This window comes from Cannabis sativa, chromosome 4, assembly GCF_029168945.1.
Source record: "Cannabis sativa cultivar Pink pepper isolate KNU-18-1 chromosome 4, ASM2916894v1, whole genome shotgun sequence".
NCBI classification, from domain to species: Eukaryota; Viridiplantae; Streptophyta; class Magnoliopsida; order Rosales; family Cannabaceae; genus Cannabis; species Cannabis sativa.
Genome location: NC_083604.1, coordinates 1,439,978 through 1,452,188, shown reverse-complemented (window position 1 = coordinate 1,452,188; position 12,211 = coordinate 1,439,978). Strand labels below are relative to the sequence as shown.

The window sequence follows — 12,211 nt, the reverse complement described above, 5'->3', positions numbered from 1 at the left end:
AAAAAAAAAAAAAAAAACTATTTCAAAATATAAAAAAGAAATTTCTTTTAATTAATCACACATGTACATTGTTAGTTAATTTTAAATTATATATTAATGATAACATTAATTCCACTAATTAGATCGAAAAGTGAGAAAGATATATTTCATATAACATTATTTAATGACATGTGACTTGCATATAACACAATTTATAAATGACACAATATGAAATTTGATTAGAAGTTTCAATTATTGATTGTTAGTTAGCTAGATAGCTAGGTCATTTCACATAAAGTACATAAAAAGAAATAATATATATAACAAAAAATATTCGTAAAAAAAATAGAAACCAATAAATGTGGGTATTAAATTTTACATCAATTTTTACACCATTTTTTATTTATCGAGTCTAGTTAAATCTAAAGGTCACAAATACTATTATTATTATTATTATTATTATTATTATTATTATTATTATTATTATTAAATTCTACCAATAGTTATAATTAATAGTAATAAAATTAAGGAATATTAGTTATTAGAATATTTCTAATTAAGGAATAAAATAAAGAATTGATTTTGTGATAAATGAATATTTTATATTCATTGAATTTGGACAAAATTAATTACGTAATATTCTATGTATGGTCAGATTTCAATATTCATTACTTGATTTGATTTCTGAATTAATGGTCAAAATATTCTGACAATTAATGTGGCACAGATATTAGTAGAGTATCTCACCTATAAATATAAGGTATTGATCCCCGAGCTCCTCACTCATTCTGTTCATAATAGTAAATTTCTATCTAAAGAGAGTTGAGAGAGCGAGGAAGTCCGACTACCCACATCAACCCAATTTCCTTTGTAGATTAAAGCTTGTGTGGATTTGAAGCTCAAAAATCAATAGCTAGAGGTATTTCAATCCTATAGTTATATAGTATATGTATTTATTTGTTCCACATGTTATATACACATACATATATTTTATTAATTTTATACATATAAATGTCTAACATTAATATCCTTTAACATTTTGATATATAAACTCGTGTAAATGTGTGTTTAAAAAAAAAATAATTAGTATTTTTACTTCGTAAACTTATGACACTTTTAAATAATACATCCTACCATATGTAATTTGTTAAAAAAAAAAACTTCTCAATTGAATACAGTTATAGAAATGTGTCCTTTATGTTATTTTTGTTATATTTAATAAAGTAATGTGACATTACTACAAGAGACACAAGAGCAAAATGACCACATTAAATTACTGCAAAATGATTATATTATTACAAATATCAGCTCATTTGTATTACTTCAAAATCATTTTACAACCTACTACAAAAACATGATTATACACATTCTATACATAATTACAAGAGTTCAAACTATTCTACATCTTTTTTTCCCAATTTTTTAAGACCACATTATAGTAAATTTTAGAGTATCATTTAGCAACGTCGGGTCAGATAAAGAAACAAAAATACTAATCATTCTTTTAAAAATAATAATATAATTATTTTGCTCTATTTGTATTTTGTATACTAAAATTTTGAGTATTGTTATTGGGCTTTCACTATTAGTTAGCGATATTTTTTAAAAATTATTTTCTTAACCAATAATAGCAGTATGACACAGAAAAAGATATTAAACACATCGTATATTTTAACAAAATTTGCATGGGGTTTTTTTTATAAGATTATTCAGAAAAATAATCAAAAGTGGAATTAATTAACGTATTATATAATTAAGTAGTATGACACGTTAAATAGATTTGAATGTCCCATGTTCACAAAAATTCCATACTTTTACGTTTCAAAGTCCATATATAACGCCTACGTTATCATCGATCCTTAATTCCAATTTCCAAATCCAAAGACTCCTAACTTATATATTTTTCCATATTAATTAATTACGAAATTAAAAGTTGAAAAGTAATAAATATCAATTACAATATGTTTTTGGGTGCTTCTACTTCTACAATACAATGCATCACCTCAAAATAAGTCTACTAATGAACTTTCTATATTTGTTTCTATATTTGAGAATATTTTAATTGTTTTTATTATAATTATTTATGTTGTAGTTATTTAAGATATTTTGTAAAATTTTGAGAGATTTAACACATCGAAAAAATGGTTTAAATAGTTTGTTGCATGCAAGACTCTTTTATTTTCACGCGTATGAAATAAACTGTTTGAATCCTATTTTTGGCATGTTAAATTTTTTAATTTTTTTTTTGAATTTTTTAGTCCAATTTTTTCTATGGTTGTCTATGTTGCAATTATTTAAGATATCTTGGAAAATTGTGAGGCCTTTAGAGAAATCAAACATGTTGAAAATAAGAGTTCAAATAGTTTTTTTGCACGTGTGACTTTTTTATTTCATACGCGTGAAACAAATTATTTGAAAAACGACTTTTTGTATTGTAAATTATTCTTAATTTCTTAAAATTTTGCAAAATATCTTAAATATCTATAACGTACATAACTATAACAAAAATTAGACGAAACAGATAAGAGATGTAATAGAGCACCTTTTTTTATGGGTGTGCATTAGTACCCTATTTATTTTTGTCGTAATATCAATTAGAATATTAGATATTATAATTATAATATTGGAAATATTTATACCCTCTAAATAGTTGTTTTGGTATATTTTTTATCTGTTTTGATATTTAAGAAATTTTTTCAATCCAATTCTTATTCATTAGCGTATACGTTGTAGCTATTTAAGACCACTTATAAATTTAAGAAAAATTCTAAATAGCTTACAGAACCAAAATAAATTTTAAACAGTTACTTACCACGCATATAAAAAAAATATATAAGTCTTATTTTCAGCATTGTAAACTATTTAGAATTTTCTAAAAATTTACAGATGGTCATAAATAACTATAACGTACACGATCCTGAAAAAAAAAATAGACTAAAAATTCTCTAATATGCCGAAATAAATAAAAAAATCTACTGATAAAATGGTGCACTCGAAGACTTACCCTACAATATTAACCTATTTCTAATATTAATGGTTAACATCATTTTTGTTACCTATTTCTTTTTTTAATTGATTGTCCATTGTTACCATTAATTGTAACACAAAATTTTGATAGAAAATCTTACTTATATAAATATATACTACCAATTTTCAATTATATTGTTATGCATTTATGTTATATTAATCTAACATACATATTAAAATCGTTTTCAATTATAGAGCTTTTATAATCAATCAAGGTTATGAAAATAGACTTTTATATTTGTTGTGAATAAAATTATTATTAGTTGACTATAACTCTTCAACTCTAAAATAAAATAAAATATTATTTAGAGACAGAGAAAACTGTCATTATTAATCAAGTTGAGGCCTCCTTAGAAGAAGAGGGAAAGTCTTATTCTATGTTCCATCAAAAAAAGAAGAAGAAAGAAAAGCCTTTCATGGCTTTTTCCTCACAATTCTCTCTCTCTCTCTTTTCTCTCATACATATTTTATTTAAGCCAATTTTTCTATAGCAAATTCCATTACAACACTTCTCTCTCTTCTTCTTCTTATTCTTCTTCTCTCATCATATTTTTTACATCAAAATTAATTCCATATTATGTTTCGTGTTATAGAGTTATTTAGTTTGATTCATCGTTTTGTTAAAGTCACTTTTTCTTTAACATTTTATTTCATCTTATACTTGTAAAAAGATTACATTTTTATATATATTTAGTACTATTCTTTATTGTTTCATTCATTTTTCCCAATTGGGTATCTGAAAAATCTCACTTTTTTCTCATTTTTTCATTTTTTCAATTGTTTCCAAAAATGATGAAAGGTTCACAAAATCACAACACCAAGTACTCATCAATGGCTATTCTCACAAGACTCACAAATGTTGCCCAAATCCATTTCATCAACATGCTCACATATATAATCCTATTTGGTTGTGGTTTAACCTTTGGAATTATCTTAACAACTTACATGAAAGAATTCTCATTCAATCTCCAATTCACACAATTCTCAATCTCAACTTCTTTACCAACTTATCAAAACACAACTCAATTAAGTCCTCCTTTGATGATAAGTACTACAACAACTACTACTACTCAAAATGATACTACCAAAGAAGAAGAAAAAGAAGAAATTGTTATAAGGCCGAATATCAGCCGTCGAATTGGATTGGATGATTATCTGACACCGCCAAATGTAACACACGATATGACCGATGAAGAGTTGTTGTGGAGAGCTTCAATGGCTCCAAAGATTCCACAATATCCATTTGAGAGAGTTCCTAAGGTTGCTTTCATGTTTTTGACAAGAGGACCTGTTTTTATGGCTCCATTTTGGGATAAATTCTTTGAAGGACATGAAGGGTTTTACTCAATTTATGTCCATTCTAATCCTTCTTACAATGGATCAGTTCCTCAAAATTCTGCCTTTTTTGGTAGAAGAATTCCCAGTAAGGTTAGTTAACTTTTCTCATTATTATTATTTATTTAACCAATTTATTTGTCTTTGTCCTTAAAATTTGGTGCTTGTCTCCTTATTGCTTTTTGTTATGTTTAGTTTGGGGACCATGTTATAGAACTAACTACTAAGCAAAAATGATTAGAAAAGCTAATGACAATTTTCTCCCACCAAAAAAAAAAAAAACAGGGGGTGTAAAAGTAACACAAGTTAATCAATATTAATAAGAGAAAAGCTAGTGAGAATGTTTGGTTTAGTAATAAAAGTTAGAACTAGGCCGACTCTAAGTTAAGGCGGATTAGGCCTGCTTAGGATTCACCCACCTTACGACCCCAAATAAAAAAAATGTACATATATTTTTAATAATTTTTAAAAATGTTATTTATTCTTATAATAAAAATTTAATTTTTTTTTTACAAGACCCATTCGAACATAGTGTCGGCCCTAGTTAGAACTAGAGAAATTTTTCCTCACTAAGTAAAAATAATAATAACAGAGAAACTAATGCCAATTGTCTACTAAAAAAACAGGGGAGAAGGGAGTTAACACAAGGTAGAAAACTAGAAATGGTGAATGACCTATATAATACTTTTTTATTTATTTTATTTGATTTTAATAATAATATTTATACCAAAATTATACATCAAAATATTACACAATGTCAGGTTACATAATTTTTGAAAGAATAGAATAGATCCTATTTGAAATACATATAATTAGTTGTAAGAAACTTTGTCAATGTGTGTAATATTTTGGTTTATAAATTTAGGTGTTTGCATAATTACTTTTTTTTTTAATGTAAAAATGAGTTTAAATTTTGGTAACGATGAATACCAAGCAAGAAAGATGAATTAATTAAGAAATAAAATATTAATGGTAGTTAGTTAGCATATAATATATGGTACATACTAGTATAATTAATAATAATTTATAGTTTCATACTAGTCCCTTTAAGTAGAATGAAATCAACATATGTCATTTCTAAATTAATATATGGTACATAAGGAGACAACTATTTCAGTTCTGATAGATAATTGTTAACCCAAATGAATTTTAAGTACCCTTTTCCAAAATTACAATCATAAAAACAGATAGCTACATTGTACTTTAAATCATTACAATATTAGTGTTAAAACTCTTTCATTTCATATGAGATGAGATTGAGATGTATCACACACTAGTTTAGATCCTGAAAACGATGGCTGGCTGTGATATTATTATTATTATCTAATAATGATTTCATGATTACTTAAAACCCACATATCCACACACATGGCCTCTCTCTCTCTCTTTGCACCATTGAGTTAGTCATTTTCCATAGCTAACGGCACAACATACTCACTAATAAGAGAAATGTTAAAGGTGACCTATTGTGCTTAGAGAATTGCTAAAAAGAATTATTAGTGTTTGCAAGACTTTCTTCTAACCGGTATCATATTATTATTGGTGTAATTAAGTATTGAGTCTCCTATAATTAAAAAAATAGCTTTTAAAGAATATCGATAATACTAATCGTGGAACACCACTTATAGAAAGTGTTAGGCATCATTAGTGTCCGATAGCAATGTTGATTGTGCCTAATACCCTTATGAAGTGTAATATATTGCTATTAGTGCAATTTGATATCGGCTTCCACTATTTTTAATTAAATACAGATTATAGGAAATCGGTATTTAATTATAAGACATTATATCATGAAGGTACTAGACACTTTAGTGACCCATAACAATGCTCCTCTCCTCTAATAAATGGTATTTGGTAACTAGTTGTTGTTGTTATTTTTCAGGTAGTAAGATGAAACCTCATACCTAACAAAAATTAAGAATAATGTAATTGTCCTAATTATATTTGGTTCTTCCCCACACAATCTTTTGTACTTAACACGTTTAATTAGTTTCTAAAAATGACTACCAAACCCCAATGACAACAAAACATTGGCAACCAAAAATAGAAAATAGTACTAATTATTAGTACTCTCACCAACATCCCACATTATATTAGCATAAGAGAAAATAGGCACCAAAATATGATGTAGAGTAATTTTCAGCAAATCACATTTGATTGATTGATATTGAGATAATATTTGGTGTACACATATTATTACTTCTATATTAATCATCTCTTGTTTTTATCAACTAAATTATGTGTTAATATTCTTCAAAAAATTTACTTATGAAAATTATGTAGAAGTAATTATGAAATTCTAGAATAGTATCATTTAAGCTAGTTGATTATGTGTTATGTTTTATTATGATGTTGTTTGTTATAGAATATTATATTGAATAAAAGTATCAAGTGATTGTTGTAATTAAATATCGATTTCTACACGTATGTTGTATCAAATAATTTAACTAATTATTTCATACAAAATTTCAGGAAGTAGGATGGGGAAAAGTGAGTATGATCGAAGCCGAGCGGCGTCTACTAGCGAATGCCCTACTCGACATATCGAACCAACGATTTGTGCTCCTCTCTGAGGCTTGTATCCCGCTCTTCGACTTCAAAACAGTCTACAATTACCTAATAAACGCCAAGAAAAACCATGTCATGGCCTACGATGAGCCCGGGGCGGTAGGAAGAGGCCGATACAATTACCACATGTACCCCGAAATCTCCCTAAAGCAATGGAGAAAAGGGTCTCAATGGTTCGAAATGGGGCGAGAATTGGCCATTGAAGTTGTTTCTGACCAAATCTACTTTCCCATTTTCCAAAAGTATTGTCATGGCTCTTGTTATGCTGATGAGCATTACCTTCCAACATTTGTGAGTATCAAGTTTTGGGAGGGCAATTCCAACAGGAGTTTGACTTGGGTTGACTGGTCAAAGGGTGGTCCACACCCAGCTAGATTTTGGAGAACAGATGTAACGGTTGAGCTTTTGAGGGGTTTAAGGAATAATAATAATACTAATTGTGAGTATAATGATAATGGTACTAATCTTTGCTTCTTATTTGCTAGGAAGTTCTTGCCTAGTGCTGTGGATAGGCTTGTCAAGTTTGGCCCCAAAATTATGCACTTCCATTAAGTTTAGGGATACACAAATGAGAGTGATGTGATGACCATTCTTGTACTCAATATTGGTGCTTCATTTTGTTTAATTGATTTTTTTTTTTTTTTGTATATGTCACTCCATTACATTTTTTTTTTTTTTTTGATTTAAGTGTTTATATATTACATTGTATAACTTGGGATTCGAACCCAGGACCTCCAACACACACGCACCTTCCTATAGCTACTTGAGCTAGCCTGAAATGGTTTGCCACTCCATTACATTGTTAATACATTAAAGAGCTTTTCTTGCTCTTTCATATCTTAAGATATTAAATATTATACATATACATAGTTTTTATAATTAGTTAATAAATTTTTATATTATTTAATTAAAATGTGTGGAAACTGATATTAAGATATCGAGTATTGTAATTAGATATCTAATACTATTTAGAAGTGACACCATATAAATGATTGTGATAGCTAAATTATATGGAACTTAATACTTAATTATATATATAGTAATTTAATATTTTATTTGTTTAATTTATATGAAATGGGAAACAATTCTTAGTGGGATTCAACTGTTATGAACTTATAATACAAACCCTTTTTCTTTCCAAATTCATATAATTCATACTTGCACGGTGCTCAAGGGAAACTATGACTTGGTTTTTGACTGCTTTACCAGTTTTTGATACTTTTGCTTGAAATTATCGAAGCCCTTTATGAACTTTCCTTTGTGTTATATTTTTCACAAAACATGAATGTTTGGGAAGAAAGAACAACACTAATCACCATTCACAAAACTCTACTCATCAAAGTGAGTGGTAATAAAATATGCCAATAATATATACAAGAAAATCTTTGGTTTAAATATGCCAATTATATATAAATTGCTCCTTCTCAACAACTATGATCACATGCAAAACAGCCAAATTTGTAGGTATATATATAATAATTAATTAGTCGATTGATTTAATTAGGCTTGACTTGACTTTTGAGGTTATAAAACAAACTACAAATAAAAATGTAAACAAAGACTAAAAATAAATAAAATAACTAATTAAAAAAAAAAACCGTGATTTACACAAAATGGTGTCTTTCTTTTTTTTCCCTATTTCCTACTCGACTCGTTCACTGACTCGCTCCACACGTGCCTTCAGACACAGAAGGCGACTCAGAAACCGAGTCAACAACATCATGACTCGGTGACACCTCAGCACCACGAATCTCATCAATCATCTTAACCACTTGGCTCATCCTGGGCCGTTGATCAGGATTAGAAGTTGTACACGTCATCGCCACTTGTAACAACCCCACCATCTCTTCTTCAATATCTTTATACCTCATTAGCTCCAAATCAAAAACCTCCGCCGTCCACTCCTCTCTCACCACCGATTGAACCCATCTCGGAAGATCCACAACCCCACCGTACCCGCACCCGGGTCCACCTCCATCCACCGCCGAAGGACACTTACCGGTCAGAAGCTCTAATAAAAGAACCCCAAAAGAGAACACGTCGGATTTCTGCGTGAGTTTTCGACCGTCGTTTGATTCCGGCGCACGGTAACCGTTGGATTTGGAAGGTTGGGGGGCTCCGAATAGGGACAATCCGAAATCTGAGACTTGGGCATTACCCGATTTGTCTATTAAGATGTTTGTTGATTTGATATTGCCGTGGATGAGCCGGAGAGATTTGCAGGAACTGTGGATGAAAGCTAATCCTCTTGCTGCTCCGGCGGCGATTTTTAGCCTTGTGGTCCAGTCTAATGGAGTTCTTCCTGGGCCTCTGTTACCTGGATAAATCATAAATGGGCCGAGTTAGATATGTCAAGGCCCATTAAGGACAAAGCCCATGGTCCAAGGTCTATATGTATGGATAAGAGTGTAGAGCAGGAAAAGAACAAAAAGAAGAGAATAAAAAGAGAGATTTAATTATGTTAAAGATAAAGAAGCAATAATAATAATGGAAACAGTGAGACAGTCTGGATTTTGGTATTATAATAATTTTCTCAATTCCCAAATTGTAACTAAGCTTTTTGCAGAGTCCAAGCAGCTTTGTGTCATTGTTGTCTTATGATAATAAAACTCTTTGCTTTTAATGACAAGCAAATATTGATAAAAGTACTAATAATAATTCAAAAATCAAGTAATTTGCAGAATTTATATTGCAATAGTCTAAGTAGTTAAATAATATTAGAGTTTTGATAATTGGACAAAGATTAATTTAATGTTTTAAATGGTTCTTGGGGTGTTCCTATGGATCTAATTGTTTAATATTTGAGCTCTTTTTTGTACTGTGTCTTTAATGAAATATTTCAGTTTTCTTCCCAAGAAAAAAATAACTAAAGCTACTTAACTAAAGGACTTAAAAACAAGACCCCACTCCAAAAAAAAAAAAAACAAGACCCCACAACATAGACATCATGACAAAACACGTCCCTTTACAGGCTAACAGCCTAACACAATACAAAGACAAATCTTTTCTGTATAGAACGGCTTGTTATTATTAAGCTGTAATTTTGGTATGTATTTAATTGTTTAGTTAATTATTTTTCATTTAAAGTAGTATAAATTGTAATTAAAAAATACTAATAAATTTTTAGAAAATTATAAATATTTTAGAGTGTAAAAATAAAGTTACTATTTTCTCTTATAGCTTCATAAAAAGATAAGAGGTAGTATATAATATAAATTTTTCCATTATTATTAAAGAAAAATCAAACCACTACCGTGGGGGGACCTATATCCTTATTCAACTACCCCATCAACATTGGATTATTAGTTTGGATATGTAAGTAAGTAATTATCAAGTGATACTATGATAGTGAACTTTTCTTAGAAACTTAGAAAAACTACCAAAATTCATCATGAAAAAAACACACAAAACAACAATCAACCAAACAAACACAAAGCAAATATTAAAGTACAAAACCAAATAATAATAACAATAAGTGAGTTTGAACAACAAAAACTTACCGTGTAACAACCAAAACAAGCTCCCATTAGGCATGTAATCATACACCAACAACTTCTCTTCACTAGCAAAATAATAAGCCCTCAAACAAACCACATTGGAATGCCTAAGTCTCCCAAGAACTTCCATGTGTTGTTCAAACTCTCTCTTCCCACCAATTTGAGCATCCTTAAGTCTCTTCACAGCCACCACATTGCCATCGTCGAGAACCGCCTTGTAAGCCGTCCCGAAACCGCCTTTTCCCAACATTTCCGCCGAGGCTCTAAGCAAATCTTCGAGCTCGAATCGCTTGACACCTTCGAAGAACACCATTTGACCCCTTTCGAACCCGGGTTGGGCCGGGTATGGGCTTGAAGAGTAGACGATTTTTTCGCTGTCTATTAGTTTTTGGTTAGAACCCTTTGTTGTTGTTCCTTGTCTCATTTTAGCCGAGTAATTACGCCAAAAGTAACAGTAGAGGAATAGTGATATGACGATTAGTACTAAAATATCGCCGAGTATTATGGCGATTAATGCTAGTGGGGTTATTTTAGCTGTTTTGTTTGGGTGAGTGTTTGCCGAGTTATTGGGATTTGAGTTAATAATCGGGAGAGAACTCGGCGATGATGAAACCACCGTTTGATTACCGGAAGGTATTACTGACGATGCGGTGGCTCCGGTTGAGCCTGGTTTGGTCGGATTAGTTAAGGCTTTCTTGCAATTCTCCATTGGAGATCCACAGAGGTTAGGGTTTTGAGTAAAAGCGGATTTGGGGAAAGTTGAGAATGATTTGGGGATTTCGCCGGCGAAACTGTTTCCGGTGATGTTTAAGTCTTGGAGATTTGGAAGGACTAAGCTGGAGATGGAACCGGAGAATCGATTCTCTTCTAAGCGAAGAGTCAACAGATGAGTCAAACGGTTGATTGTGGTTGGAATCTCGCCGGATAAGTTGTTGTGGGAGAGATCAAGACGGTAGAGTCGAGCGAGAGAAGTTGCAGAGGCCGGAAAGTGGCCGGAGAAGTCGTTGTGGGAGAGGAAAAGGAGTTTGAGAGCTGTGAAGTTTGAGAGATCGGGAATCGGACCAGAGAGACGGTTTCGTTTGAGGCTCATGACTCGGAGCTGAGTCAATGCGGTGAGTGACTCGAACGAGTTACGGAGATCGAGGTTCTCTAGGACGAGTCTGGAAACTCGGTGGTTTATGCAAGAGACGCCGGAGAAGCTACATGGGTCGATGGAGGTAGAGTTCCAATCGGAGAGATTGTTCGATACGTCTGAGCTCGCTTTGAACGCCATTAAAGCTTCTAAATCTGAGTTCGAATAAGTGCCATGAAGAAGTGAGATCAAGGAACAAACTAAGAACAGGAAGTAAAGGGTTCTTTCCGCCATTGTTGCTCTGCAACTGAGGAAAGAGAGAGAGAGTTGAGTCAGTGTAATATTGTGTAGTGGAAAAATGGTCTGGTTTTTAGTAAAGAAAAAGGAAGGAGAAAGGGGTAATATTGTAATTATACAAGCATGAGAAGGGTATTATTGGAATAAAAGTATGTATATTTTACGGGGAGTTCTATTTTCACCCCTTAAACTTATAAATACACCCCATTATTAAAAAGAATATAAACTTAAATAATTGTTAAAAATTACTCTTAATATTTTTTTAAAATTTTTTCTTTACATTATTTTATGTTAATTTCAATACTTATTTTGATTTCATTTTCATAATTTTTTCTAACTCATGTGTATTATTTTTTTATTTTTTTCTAAAAAAATTTCACATAATTTTTTATTTTAATTTTTTTGTCATAATATTTAAAATACACTTTATTTTTGT

General features: G+C 30.5%; 2 protein-coding genes and 1 long non-coding RNA gene across 3 annotated transcripts; 2 read left to right on the top strand and 1 right to left on the bottom strand.

The window, feature by feature from the left end:
* Positions 1-3,510: 3,510 nt before the first annotated feature.
* On the top strand, positions 3,511-7,556 carry LOC133036612 (glycosyltransferase BC10-like). Its single transcript, XM_061113152.1, has 2 exons — positions 3,511-4,434; positions 6,814-7,556. Exons 1-2 carry the CDS (start codon positions 3,796-3,798, stop codon positions 7,459-7,461), a joined length of 1,287 nt encoding a protein of 428 aa, XP_060969135.1. The 5' UTR covers positions 3,511-3,795; the 3' UTR covers positions 7,462-7,556.
* An 848-nt stretch (positions 7,557-8,404) lies between these two features.
* LOC133036610 (probable leucine-rich repeat receptor-like protein kinase At1g68400) lies at positions 8,405-11,886 on the bottom strand. Its single transcript, XM_061113151.1, has 2 exons — positions 10,410-11,886; positions 8,405-9,226 (listed from the first exon to the last, which is right to left on the bottom strand). The coding sequence occupies exons 1-2, from the start codon at positions 11,770-11,772 to the stop codon at positions 8,565-8,567; spliced, it is 2,025 nt and encodes a 674-aa protein (XP_060969134.1). The 5' UTR covers positions 11,773-11,886; the 3' UTR covers positions 8,405-8,564.
* LOC133036611 (uncharacterized) lies at positions 9,221-9,815 on the top strand. The gene is made up of 2 exons (XR_009687185.1): positions 9,221-9,731; positions 9,766-9,815. It is a non-coding gene; the product is annotated as an uncharacterized LOC133036611 (long non-coding RNA).
* Positions 11,887-12,211: the final 325 nt, after the last annotated feature.

Excerpts from the sequence above, each read along its gene's own strand:
- LOC133036610 (XM_061113151.1), bottom strand. The coding sequence starts at position 11,772 with ATGGCGGAAAGAACCCTTTACTTCCTGTTCTTAGTTTGTTCCTTGATC. Across the intron at positions 9,227-10,409 it reads CTTGTTTTGGTTGTTACACG|GTAACAGAGGCCCAGGAAGA; the intron begins GTAAGTTTTTGT and ends TGATTTATCCAG.
- LOC133036612 (XM_061113152.1), top strand. The coding sequence starts at position 3,796 with ATGATGAAAGGTTCACAAAATCACAACACCAAGTACTCATCAATGGCT. Across the intron at positions 4,435-6,813 it reads GTAGAAGAATTCCCAGTAAG|GAAGTAGGATGGGGAAAAGT; the intron begins GTTAGTTAACTT and ends ACAAAATTTCAG.